Here is a 12,230-nt window from a genome sequence, read left to right on the forward strand (position 1 = left end):
TATGCTAAATATGTTTTTGTCACAGTGTTGACCTGTCAGCTCCGATGGATGTGCAGTACCTCTTTGGAGTTCCTCTTGCCTCTGAAATACGTGACCTCTTCAGCACCAAAGAGAGAACACTTACCTTGCAGATCATGAACTACATGGCAAACTTCATAAAGTCTGGGTATTTATCATCAACCGTTTCTGTTGTATTTTTAAAAAAAAAATTCTTACGTCTGAGTGAAACGGATTATCAAAAAATGTAGGGCAGGACTTCATTCTGTCCATCAGTTGTTGATCGGATTGATCATTTACTAACATCACAACAAAAATAAAGATATTTTTAAATAAACCTGAGAGGTTTGTGTCCCTCCAAGTCCATGTAACCAAAATTTAAAGATCCAAAGAAGTTATATAGGCAGCATAAAATGAATCCAAGTCTTGTGAAGAGAAATAACCGCTTTATATAACCTTTAATTTAGGCATTTATTTCATCTAAACAATGATAAATCTTTTTGGATATTTTAAGTTTTGTTTACATGGACTTTCAATGGAGGTGGCAGAAACCTCTCGTTTCTTAATTTGTGTTTTAGAGGGTTTCAAATTACTTAAGTATGAGTAATTGATGACAGATTTTAATTTAAATGTTTTTGTGAACTATCCCTTTAAAACAACGAAATGATTGGAGAAGTCTGGCATTTGTCATCAGAGAGATGTCTGCTGTTTCACCAAAATATTGCGTTATGACATTTTAAATGAAAATTACAGTGTTAGAAAAAGTATTCAAACCAACCTTATTGATTTTGTACAGCCCTATTCATCTCTCCTCTGCTTTTCACAGCAACCCCAACCTGCCTCTTGCAGCATCTAGGACGTCCTTCAGTAAGTTCTTACCCCCATGGCCTCAGTACATGCCTTACCCGGGTGGACGGGGCTATAAGGAGCTGTCCTTTACTCTCGATAACCGCAAGAACCTCCAGAGTCCTCAGTGTTCCTTCTGGTCTCAATATGTGCCGGCTCTGATCACCTCTACCGGTTAGTACTGCTCTACACATCCTCATTAACTCCTGGTTGTTAAATTGAGAGATTGGAAAATAACAGTGAGTTTTTGATCAGTCAAAAATGCTTATAAATCTTTAAAATTCTGTGCACTTGGTAATACATGTAAACCTGACTTTGACTTTTGACTTCACAGCCAAATTCTCCTGTGAGACGTCAGTGGGAGATTCTGGAGGTATTCAAAGTCCAACCCATGAGCCAAAGTCAGTCTCAGATGCCAGCTTCTCTCTGACTCCAAGCAAACCTAAATCTGAAAAAGATGCTTACAATTAGTCTCAAAATGTTCATATTTTCTTGTAATTGCTTGTTTTAAAACCAGTTCCATCTTAGCACTCTTTTACTGTGGTATTTCTGTTGATGTAAATCATTGTGATTATGAACATTCATAGTAGAATTTAAGCAATAAACTGCATTGAAAACACTTTTGGGTTACTCTTCACTGTTCAAGTTTTTAAAAGTGATTCAAATACCTTCATTAATAATTAATGAGGTGATTTAATATTAAAATGAAGACATCACAAAGTCACATGGAATGAAGTGACCAAAGTGCCAGGAGGACGAATGAGTAATCCTTTCTGCAAGTTTCCAGATGCTGCAACAGGCTTGTGTGCCACTGACTGAGGGCTATTCTGAGATGCTAATTATCACTTTATTCCTGGAGATTATAAGAAGCCTTTCCTCTTTGTCTAGACTCTTCTGTTCCAGCTGTCTGGACACTTTTGATTACATTCATCCATATGAACAAAGTCAAGGTCAGAGCATTTTCTCAGTGTGATATTTTGAGACAATTTCAAATCACTTCCACGTGAACTATGAAAACAATTTTCACATTAAGGGCTGAAATATGAAAGTTTTTTTCCAGTGTTTTTTTTTTTTTTTTCTGTGGTGTAGGAGATTAGTTTAGAATTTACTGTTCTTCTGTTTAGTGCATCAGTGGCAGACTGCCCAGCTGTCGGCTTCAATTTGTAAACAGTGGAAACCTCATCAACAATCTAGCGCATACTTCAAAGTTTTGGCAAAATATGAACACGTCACACAAACCTTGTAAAATGTTGTTTGTGTGCTTCTTTAAAATATAATTATGTACCAATATATTATTTTGCTTTACTGTAGTTTTCTCTGTTACAAGCTTAAACTTCACCACATTTGGGTTTTAAAATTCAATTATATGTTTGCCATTTAAAATTACATGAAGTACATGACCAAAAAAATAAATAAATAATAATTGTTAATAATAGCATTTTTTTTACATGAATAAAAAAAAAAAGATTATTGTGAATATATTTCATTTTTGTAGTACTGTACTGTAAAAACAAGTCATTTTAAAATGAGGTAAATTAAGTAAAATTTAGGTAGAATTTAAAAGTACTATTAAATTACAACAATGTCTGGTCGCTTACACATACATTCTTAGCTCCTGGCAGTTCTACAGGGGGAAATGTTTTAGGGACACAAAGTTCTCTGTCCTTGTCCAGTTGCTCTTATCTCAAATTCTTGCTGATCTCTGGAATGATTGGTGTCCAAATGTCAAGCAGTTAGAGCAGTCTATTTTAATATTGTTTGCCTCTTCTCTTTAAATCAATATTCTGCTTAAAAAATGAATACCTTGACTATTTAACATTATTAAAAATACTTCATTGGATTCTTTGACTTAAATGAGTCATAAACAGATTGAAGGCCTCACTAAAGAAAACAAATTACATTCAGTGCAAACTTCATTGCATAAATTTAAGTTGTTAGGTTTATGTTGTTTTTGTGAAAATAACTTATTTCTCTGGACACTATTATGTTATTCACAAGGAGAGGACCTTAAAAGCACAAACAGGTTTCAACTGGCCTGCACATTTCTGTTTATTTTGTACTTGCATGCCAGACTAAATTAAACCAAAAGCAAAACAAAATCAAATTTCAGGTCTAAATGAACACTTTCAGATGTATAAAAGAATGCACCAATTGCATTTATCCTCTAACAGTAAGTAAGTTTCTGAATGAATAGCTTGCTTAGAATTCATGTCATGCAATAATTACGCCAAGACATGAGAAATCTAAACATTTACCCTCTATGTTAGTGATTTGATAATACAAAACTGTTGGAAAAGTTCGCTTTCTAAATAATTCAGATGCTTTATTTTGATTCCTCCCCTCTTGAAGACTGAACTGGAGTGAACTGAAAGAAAACTTCAAGCAAACTCCCTCTAAGCCTGACAGACTGACGTAACGCCAGACTCCAGAAGACTGACCGAAAGATCTGCGCGTGACACTGAACGCTCTGTGGATGCCACGAGGGAACGCTTGTGGATTCTACCTGTAGCAAACAACTTTTCTTGTTTCAATGCATTTCTCTCAGGAATATAGTAATGTGGAGACTCCTGTCGTGGATTCTTTTGACAGCCAGTTTGCACCAGGTGGGTCTTATCATACTGTTGATTCAATGCAGTATTTGAGTTAAAAATGCACGCAACTAAAGGTTTTTACAGTTGTTAAGAACAGCAAGTAGGCTACCTGTTGTAAACTGCACGTTAAAGTAGCGACGTTGCTGATCAAAGCGCTATTCTTGGAAAGCTCAAAACTGCAAGCTGTCTTATGTCATGCATAGGTGCAAATTCATTACAGCCCACAAATGCATAAAGAGAAACCTAAACGATAATGTTTTTAAAACTGAAAGTGACTGTTTGATTTGTCATGATGACAATAAAGCAAATAATAACCTGTCTGTTGTTGCATTATGTGCCAGGAGTCATAAGTTGGAGCCATTTTTCAGTTAATTCTCGGAAATGTTGCATCAAGTTTAGGAGGCGATCAGTATATTGTAATACATAATGTCTAATAGAACACGATTTATTATATATTATGAATAATATATTTTATTATTATTATCATATTATTTTACCATATTTTGTTACATTAATCACACTAACAAAAGCGCTGTTATAATCTCAATATCAATTGTCAGTTTATTAAAATTAATAATAAATTCTGCCTCACAAAAGTTTTCTATAAATTTGAGAAATTCTGAAGCGATTCACAGACTGAAACTCCGGACTGTTATAACTCATACAAATGGAGCGGATCTGCAGAGAGCTCCTTATCCTCTTCTGCGATCCGGTGTAATTCACTCCGGGTTTTCCATTTCATCCACTGTAGAGAGAAACTAGGTGTGCTGGAGCAAGAAAACGAATGAGACTGAACCAAAACTAGCTGTTGTAGGCGATACGTTAAACCAGGGGTGTCAAACTCAGTTTCTGGAGGGCCGGAGCCCTGCAGAGTTTAGATGCAACGCAACCCTAATTATTAAACACACCTGATCCAGCTAATTAAGTCATTCAGGCTTTTTTTGAAAACTTACGGAGCCCTGCACATGACATGCAGGGGGAAAAAATAGTTGGCTAAATCGTGCACACGATTTATAAATCGAGGGAACGAAATATTAATCGTGTGCACGATTTACTTATTTTTTCTTGCGTGTCATATGCGGGGCTCCGTAGAAAACTAGATGGTTTGTGTGGTGGAGGTTGGAACAAAACTCTGTGTTAAACACTAGCAGTGTTTGATTTATAAATATCAAAATGTTGTGTGACAATAATGTTGCATTTGGCTCTGTTGGTATATCTATTAAAATTAACCATCGGTTTTGGAAAACAGTATTTCTGTGTAGTTACAGTGTAAAAGTGATCCTGTGCTGTCTTGTTGATGATATTAGAAACTAATCCGAAGCGTCCTCTGCAATGAAGTTCTTGGGAGCCTTTAAAGGGCCCAATTTCAATGTAATTTCAAAACAAACTCTCTATTGCCCCAAAGTGGCTGAAGTTGGCATATCATCTTCATGGTCTTTTCTTTTTCCCCCACACAGGCCAGTTCCCACAACTCCACAGACTCTCCTCTTGTGACCACAGATTTGGACCCTTATAACAGAAATCGATACTGCAAATGGCCCTGTAAGTGCCCCAAGAATGCCCCTGTTTGCCCACATGGCGTCAGCTTATTGACAGATGGATGTGACTGCTGCAAGGCCTGTGCCAAGCAGGTGGGGGAGACCTGTAATGAGAGAGATACCTGTGACTATCATAAAGGACTTTACTGTGACTACAGCGCTGACAAGCCGAGGTACGAAAAAGGAGTGTGTGCATGTAAGTGACCTTACGTATTCCTTTACAGTGACATAATTAAAATACTATATAAAGAAACATTTATTTTATGTAAATGTGACTTGCTGTTGAATTTCCTAATATAATGCAAATAAAACATCTTGAATATTATTCATATTAATGCATATGCATATAAGCCACTAGAGAAAATGTCAATTTTGCATTTTATATAGACTACTACTTACGCTACTACAATAGTGTTTGGTTCCAACAGGCATGCAATATCTAATTTTTTTCTTATTCTGTGTCAAATTGGTACTCAGACACAAAACTGTCACAGAATCTTTTAGTTGTAAGTACATATATCCAGTCTCTTCTGTGTTTCAGATGTTATGGGAACAGGCTGTGAGTATAACGGTGTGATTTACCGTAATGGCCAAAGCTTCCAGCCCAATTGTAAGTACCGTTGTCTGTGTGTGAATGGGGCGATTGGATGTGTGTCGCTCTGCACCAAGTCCCTGCCGCCCCGGGTCTGGTGTCAGTCGCCCAAGCGAGTCAAGATCCCAGGCCAGTGTTGCGAGAAATGGATCTGCGAAGAGTCCCGTAAACCACGCAAGACCAACCCCAGACACGCTCCTGAGGAGGGTGAGCAATGCATTATTGTTTTGTGTGGTGATAAATGTCCATCAGAGGTCTGTAGCATCTTCTGGTGAACTTCCATTGTTTTGGCTTCTAATCATCCTCCTTTGTCGTTTTCAGCGTCCCTCACCTCTAATGATATTTGGCATAAAAATTGCATTACCCAGACTACGCCATGGAGTCCCTGCTCAAAGACCTGTGGGCGGGGCGTATCACAGCGCGTCTCTAATGACAATGCTGGCTGTGTGATGGAGAAAGAGTCTCGACTGTGTAACCTCCGACCCTGTGAGGTGGACATCACCAAGCACTTTAGAGTAAGAATTTATTCCTACCCTGGTTTATTTCTATTTCATTTGCCTACCCATCCCATCTCCTCATTTACTTTAATAATAGAGTATGATAAAGAGCAGATAAATGGATAGACCGATGGATGGATGGATGGATGGATGGATGTATTGATTGTCATATCTGTTACTCAGCCGGGTAAGAAATGCCTGAACATCTACCGTGAGCCAGAGTTTCAGAACTTCACCATCTCGGGGTGTGTCAGTAAGAAGGCGTATTGGCCCAAGTACTGTGGAGTCTGTACCGATGAGCGCTGCTGCATCCCATACAAGTCTAAGACCATCGAGGTGGAGTTTGTGTGTCCAAATGGATCAGTTTTTTCCTGGAAATACATGTGGATCAACGCCTGCTTCTGCAACCTCTCCTGCAGGAATCCAAACGATATCTTTGCAGATCTGGCGCAGTACTATGAGGTCAATGAGATTGTTAACTAACTAATTCACAGAGTGCCAGATGCAATCTCTTTTTATGGCATCCTTAGGCTCACATTTGTAGTCTGAGCATCACACTTGACAGTAATAGGGACAGGGATGCTGGAGAGCACAGAAAGCACTGTTGATGAGAAATTTGGATTGAATTCGGATGATTTATGAATAAACATCAGCACAGTTACTCATAAGATGGCTTGTGAAGGGAACAATGATAGTTCAGACTGAAGGACTTTATGGTATATGAAGATTGCTAATGGATGGATGGATGGATGAGGGACAAAATATGAAATTAAGAAAATGTTAAATTTAAGTTGTTGACTTCCTGTTCCAAATCTGTGAAGTCCAAAATACTATTTTTATATTTTGCAAATATATGTTTAAAAAATATCGCCTTCAACGAAAAAAGGAATTCTCCTTAATGGAATACACATCATCAGTTTTTGAAAATATATGTTAGTTAAAATGGTGTTAAAGGATGTGTTTGTATCTTTATGTAACATATTCTGAAATACATATAAGAGAAGTGACAGTGATCTCCTTGATATTCACACTTTTATTTTGCCAAGTTGTTACTTTTCATATTTAATTCTGGAAATATGCAGGAAATGTATCTTTTTTTAATAAAAGACATTTGCTTATTTTTATGCTTTTGTGCTTTATGCTTTTTGTATTTATTTCTGGTGTGTATATATTACGGACATATTTCTGTAGTGGAATTCATTACATAATTGTATGTATTTATAATTTTTCACAGTGTTAGACAATAAACAGCAGTGAGACTGACTGAATATACTTAATTTTATTTTAAGAACACAGTTGTTAAATATAAAGTGATCTTACCAACATTCATATCTTCCTTGCTCATTAATATAAGATGGGACTCTTAAGAAGCACAACCAATATAAATGATTCAGATACTATATCAAATGTTCTGTAGACTATATTGTCAGACTAAGAAATACTGTCAGATGTCAATTAAACACTGCTGTAAGAAATGATAAGTACAGAAATTAAATGCAATACGTATTGTATAAAAAAGATCCCCCCAAACATTCAGCCCTACCAGAGAACTCTCCAAGACCATCACCCACATACTCACTCTGCATTTTAAGATAGCCTACACATGTACATTCTCACAGCCAAGCTGTAAACATAATAGAATCTTCTTAACATAATTATATAATACAGTTATTATAAGATATTACATATTTTACAGTGTAAGTAATAAAACGGCAATTTAAACCACTGGTTCAGATATTTTAAACTAGTGTAAAGTCTATTAAGTAGGCTACATACAACATTTGTTTGCTGAGGGCCATCTCTAATCAAACATAACCTTGTGAAAAATACCAATTATACATTAAACATTATCTAATAACAGGAGCATCAGCTTTCAGGTTCAAATTCTGTAATTTCAGGTCCAATATCATTCAAACCGCCTGCTGAGTTCCATTCTGATTCGCACGGTGGTGTTATTTTCATGAGGCGTTCAGCAGGACAGCTTGACGGAATGTGTGGGGCCTGAGGAACTGTGCTCTGCGCCAGAGGTGCTCTCCATGGAGACGTCGGTGTGGGAGCGTCCACGCTGCTCATCCGTGTTTGTACCGCTGCGGTTACGGTTGCGCTCCAGAGATGAGTTACTGGACGTGCGAGACCGAGCAAGACGGGTCATACTGGCAGAGGGCACTGTGGAGAAGAAGGAGTTAGTGATGAGAGGGTATGACCATGGTTTTCTCTCATATAAAATGTAATATGACTATTATGTATTGTTATTTTTTGGATAGTAGTTCTGTATTGTTGTAGTGTTAAAATAACGTGTGCTTACTGTAGCCCATGCCCTGGATAAAATACTTGAAAGCTTCTATAAGTTTGCCAGGCTGTAAGAGAGATCATGAACATGTAGTGTAAATATACTCATACTGACTATAAAATCAAATATATTATCTAGATTAAAAATTCAGATTTGAATGTAAATCTGTAAATGCGAATTATATATACCTGATCAACCTGAGGCAGGCCGCCACAGTCAGCCATCTAGAAAAATGTTTAAGTTTAAATAGATAGTTTAAAAACTAAGGATGAGCAAAATATCTGTCTCATTTTACTAGATATTCATCAAATTAGATATAGGATATAAAATTAGCTGCTATTAGTATTTTACATGTAAAAGTTAGTTAAATGTGTCTTTGAGTGAATGCAAAGGACGGTAAGGTCACTGACCTTGAAAAATGTGGTTGTTGTTGGGTTCATTCTGGAGTTGCTGTCAACCTGTGAGGTAAAATATTTATATAATAATTATATTACTGTTTTGTATGCTGCTTTAGTTCAAAATTATTTATGGTTTATAGTCAATAATTGGAAAATTGTTACAACCAATCACTGTTGAGTAACATTACATTTCTATGGGGGTCTCTAACATATTTAAGACAATAACAAAATAGTAATTCTCACCACAGCATCCACAGCTGGAGAGTTATCACCCACTATCAGCAAAGCTGGACACCTGTCATGATGACAAACAATTTAGTCATGGAAGCTCAATTTTAAGGTTTAAGGCACTAGTAGTCAAAATTTCATATGTTTACTGTCATCAGGTGGAACTTACTGGAGCATTCTTGCATTTACGTTTCCTCCTTGTACTGGTCTCTCTATCTCCATATTCCTTCGGCTGAGAAATGATGGAAAGATGAGGCTTTCAGTAACTCATTGCAGTATATAGAATATATACTGTAGGTCCTATAGGTTCATTTAAAGAATCAAACCCAGGAACTGAGCGATTACAGACACAGATTGCACTGGTGATACCTTTTGTAGGACTTGACAAACTGCTGCAGGTTGGACTGGTTAATGTTGTTTGTAATGAGATGATGGAAGGTTTCGATCAGTTCATGATTGTTCTGTATCTCCTCCTACAACATTAGTAAACGTTAGCATTAACGTGATAAAACAGTCAAAAATAACTTATTGAGAATTAATTTGGTTATAAAATTTCAAATCCTAATATTAATACTAAATTAAACTTGTTTCATTATTAATCAGTCAAATGAATCATAGACGTCCTCAGTTCTCACCTTTCCAAACAGGTGTGAAATGACTGTATCAGGGAGAGCATGAGTCCAGCTTGTAATCTGTCGAGAATGTAATGCTTTAGTGAGGATTTGTGCAATGGTATGGCTTTGAACTACTATATAAGCTCATTCAAATTAGTTTAATAATGCAATCTTTTCAAATCTCATAAGAATGCAAATCTAGCAGAAAAAAAATCAGTTTTTGTACCTTTTGTGCTGCCCTTTCCATGAAACCCTCTGCGTGCACGCTTAAATTAATCAGAACAAGACCTTCAACCATGTCTGGATGTTTTAGCTTTAAGAGATGTATGCAAAAAAAACAACAACAATTGTTAATGAAAAAAAAAAAATTATATAATTTAATATGCAGTACTGGAATGTGATATGTGCAAAGGAAACATTCCTGTGTATTAACAAGCACGCCTACAATAATAATGAGCAGGATTACACTGCAAGTATCATCACTGCTTTGTAGTGAGAGTTGCAAAACTGTAACCCATGCTATTCAAAACAATTCAAAATGCATCTGAGAGGAAAAGTGTATAGAACTCACAGCAAAGCGAGTCAGGATGTTGGCTCCAGCTCCAACCGCCATTCCAATCACACTCTTCAGACTATGAAGGGAAAAGAGCAAACATTCAGGTAGGTTTGGATCAAGATCACTTGTAAGATTATAATACAAGCCTCAAAAATAGTTAAACATCTGAACTGGTTTTATACCAGTTTTATAACTTACCCAAAATGCTGGAGGACCATAGGAAGGGTTTCTGAGAGCTGATCCATAGAAGGATAGGTATACCTACAATATTAACAGACAGTGCTTTATTTGTTAGCCTCAAACATGTGGAACAATATGGAGGTCAAATACTATGACGTCCAATCAAACAGCATGATAGGTTAATTAGGTTTGGCTGATGGTCTTCCAGGCATTAACAAAGTCATAATCTGTCTGGATGCTGCTCTGGAAGGTTGGATTATGGGCAATGGATGTCTGTTACGTTACTGTAGCAGATGGCAGATCATAAACATGCCCTGCTCCCCTCAAACCCTACAAGTGACATGCTGACCTACATTCCGTCAGTCTGGTGCCATAGGTTGCTGATTAAAGCTGTCTACATTATATTTCCTAGAGCAGATCTGCTCCGATTTAGCTGATTTTAAACGCATTTCCTGTCTTAGAGGCTGGTAAACTAAATCAGTTATGTTGTCTTTGTTGTTGACAGAATGAGTAAGAGTGGCCATTCATTTTTAATTCTAAGACATGACTCTTAAGATTTTAGTTAATCATACACCTTCGGATGCTCTGATAGACCTGGAATCATAATCGATGGCATAATGACCCCTCACTTACTCTGTGGAGAGCGTGCTGGCACCCTCCTGCTGTCCTGGGGCATCAACATGGCACACAGCAAAGTGTTGCATGATCTCATGCATGTCTTTGTGATTAAACAGAGACTCGAAACAGCTCTTATCTGCAGAACAAAGAACACAGCTGTGTTACTAAGATAGCTATACACAAATTATTCAGTCCATTAAGACAGAATACAAATGAGATGTTTTATATCTTGTTTTAAGAGCACTGGAACTTGAACTGGCATTTGCAGTGACATTGAACCTTTTTTACGGTAAAGTCTTACAGGCAGAGGGGAATAAGAAGATATAGAGGAGGTTCTTACGGTTTAGTCCGATGTCATGGAAGGTCAGGATGATAGGCCGGTTGCCCTTCGGAACACCCATCATGGTGCAGTGCACCAGACCAAAGGCAGTCTCCACATCATCCTCCTACAAAAGCAAAGTTATGGTTAGGTTTGTAACATATTGAGAATTTTGTTGTTTACCTCTCAATGAACTTGTGTTCATATCAAAACTTATAAAAAAATGTTTAGTTGGAGAATAAACCTTTTTTACAATGCCTTAGCACATTCTTATGATGGAGAGACATTTGAATACTCATTAATCTTAGGCTGTTTATTTTCAATGGCTGCAATAAGAATGTATCGGAACATGGTTCAAAAGAGTTTTGACTGACTATTATGATTTAGATTAACATATTTATTGTAACATTTCTCTCAGTTCACCCAAAAAGTATTTTTGTTTATGTTGCACACCAGCTTATAGTTAAAAATAGCCTGCTTATTTCTGACAAAAACACCAAAGCACCTTGACCGGACATACAGTAGTAAAGTTGCTGGACAGTAGACAACACAAATTCCATCAACAGACCACAAACATCAACATCAAAACCCCCTTAAAATAAAACTCATGCAAACACAATCAAATCTTTTTTTTATCCACTACTAAAACAGCATATACAACAATAGCAGAAGATAAAATCAACTCACAGTGATGTCAAGCTCAAAGACGCTGCACTCAGAGTCCTCCAGTACCATGGTTACAGTTGCTGTTGATGTCTGATGTATAGGCAGATGTAAAAAGAAATGGTGTGTATTTGAAAAGAGTAGATCCTGGTTTGCTGCTGCCTCAAGCTCTGAGTTGCACAGAATGCACTGAGGTCTGGGTTTTATATCCCCTTGTTTACAGTGTGGCGTAAACATGTAATTCCCAGCATGCCTTGCATAGTGGCCAGAAGGAGCCTATTTCTTAAAGGATGGAGAGATCTA

General features: G+C 37.0%; 4 protein-coding genes across 9 annotated transcripts in view; 3 read left to right on the plus strand and 1 right to left on the minus strand.

Annotated features, from left to right (window-relative positions):
* The window catches only part of tg (thyroglobulin), a 32,033-nt gene extending 30,571 nt beyond the window's left edge, over nucleotides 1–1,462 (plus strand). For both annotated transcript variants that reach the window (XM_058747429.1, XM_058747430.1), the window contains exons 46-48: nucleotides 26–166; nucleotides 824–1,017; nucleotides 1,178–1,462. In XM_058747429.1, the coding sequence (XP_058603412.1) occupies nucleotides 26–166; nucleotides 824–1,017; nucleotides 1,178–1,314 (472 nt within the window). In that variant the 3' untranslated portion in view covers nucleotides 1,315–1,462. The remainder of the gene's footprint in view (nucleotides 1–25; nucleotides 167–823; nucleotides 1,018–1,177) is intronic.
* A 1,730-nt stretch (nucleotides 1,463–3,192) lies between these two features.
* ccn4b (cellular communication network factor 4b) lies at nucleotides 3,193–7,179 on the plus strand. 4 transcript variants are annotated; one of them, XM_058746533.1, is made up of 6 exons: nucleotides 4,383–4,552; nucleotides 4,697–4,805; nucleotides 4,892–5,168; nucleotides 5,514–5,771; nucleotides 5,886–6,079; nucleotides 6,245–7,179. In XM_058746533.1, exons 2-6 carry the CDS (start codon nucleotides 4,767–4,769, stop codon nucleotides 6,542–6,544), a joined length of 1,068 nt encoding a protein of 355 aa, XP_058602516.1. In that variant the 5' UTR covers nucleotides 4,383–4,552; nucleotides 4,697–4,766; the 3' UTR covers nucleotides 6,545–7,179. The 4 variants fall into 4 exon arrangements, with proteins under 4 accessions (XP_058602514.1, XP_058602516.1, XP_058602515.1 ...); XM_058746531.1 differs by lacking the exons at nucleotides 4,383–4,552; nucleotides 4,697–4,805 and adding an exon at nucleotides 3,193–3,446; XM_058746532.1 differs by having other exon boundaries at nucleotides 4,383–4,805.
* Nucleotides 7,180–7,308: 129 nt separating this feature from the next.
* ndrg1b (N-myc downstream regulated 1b) lies at nucleotides 7,309–12,100 on the minus strand. The gene is made up of 14 exons (XM_058746530.1): nucleotides 11,952–12,100; nucleotides 11,286–11,391; nucleotides 10,961–11,081; nucleotides 10,346–10,408; nucleotides 10,163–10,223; nucleotides 9,818–9,904; nucleotides 9,613–9,669; nucleotides 9,347–9,450; nucleotides 9,147–9,209; nucleotides 8,993–9,044; nucleotides 8,762–8,809; nucleotides 8,540–8,575; nucleotides 8,367–8,418; nucleotides 7,309–8,227 (listed from the first exon to the last, which is right to left on the minus strand). Exons 1-14 carry the CDS (start codon nucleotides 11,997–11,999, stop codon nucleotides 8,031–8,033), a joined length of 1,095 nt encoding a protein of 364 aa, XP_058602513.1. The 5' UTR covers nucleotides 12,000–12,100; the 3' UTR covers nucleotides 7,309–8,030.
* The window catches only part of ptp4a3b (protein tyrosine phosphatase 4A3b), a 39,057-nt gene continuing 34,945 nt past the window's right edge, over nucleotides 8,119–12,230 (plus strand). For both annotated transcript variants that reach the window (XM_058746536.1, XM_058746537.1), the window contains exon 1: nucleotides 8,119–8,258. The gene's annotated coding sequence lies outside the window, so the exon portion shown is untranslated. The remainder of the gene's footprint in view (nucleotides 8,259–12,230) is intronic.

The sequence above is a fragment of the Onychostoma macrolepis genome, chromosome 16 (genome assembly GCF_012432095.1).
Source record: "Onychostoma macrolepis isolate SWU-2019 chromosome 16, ASM1243209v1, whole genome shotgun sequence".
In the NCBI taxonomy this organism is placed as follows: Eukaryota; Metazoa; Chordata; class Actinopteri; order Cypriniformes; family Cyprinidae; genus Onychostoma; species Onychostoma macrolepis.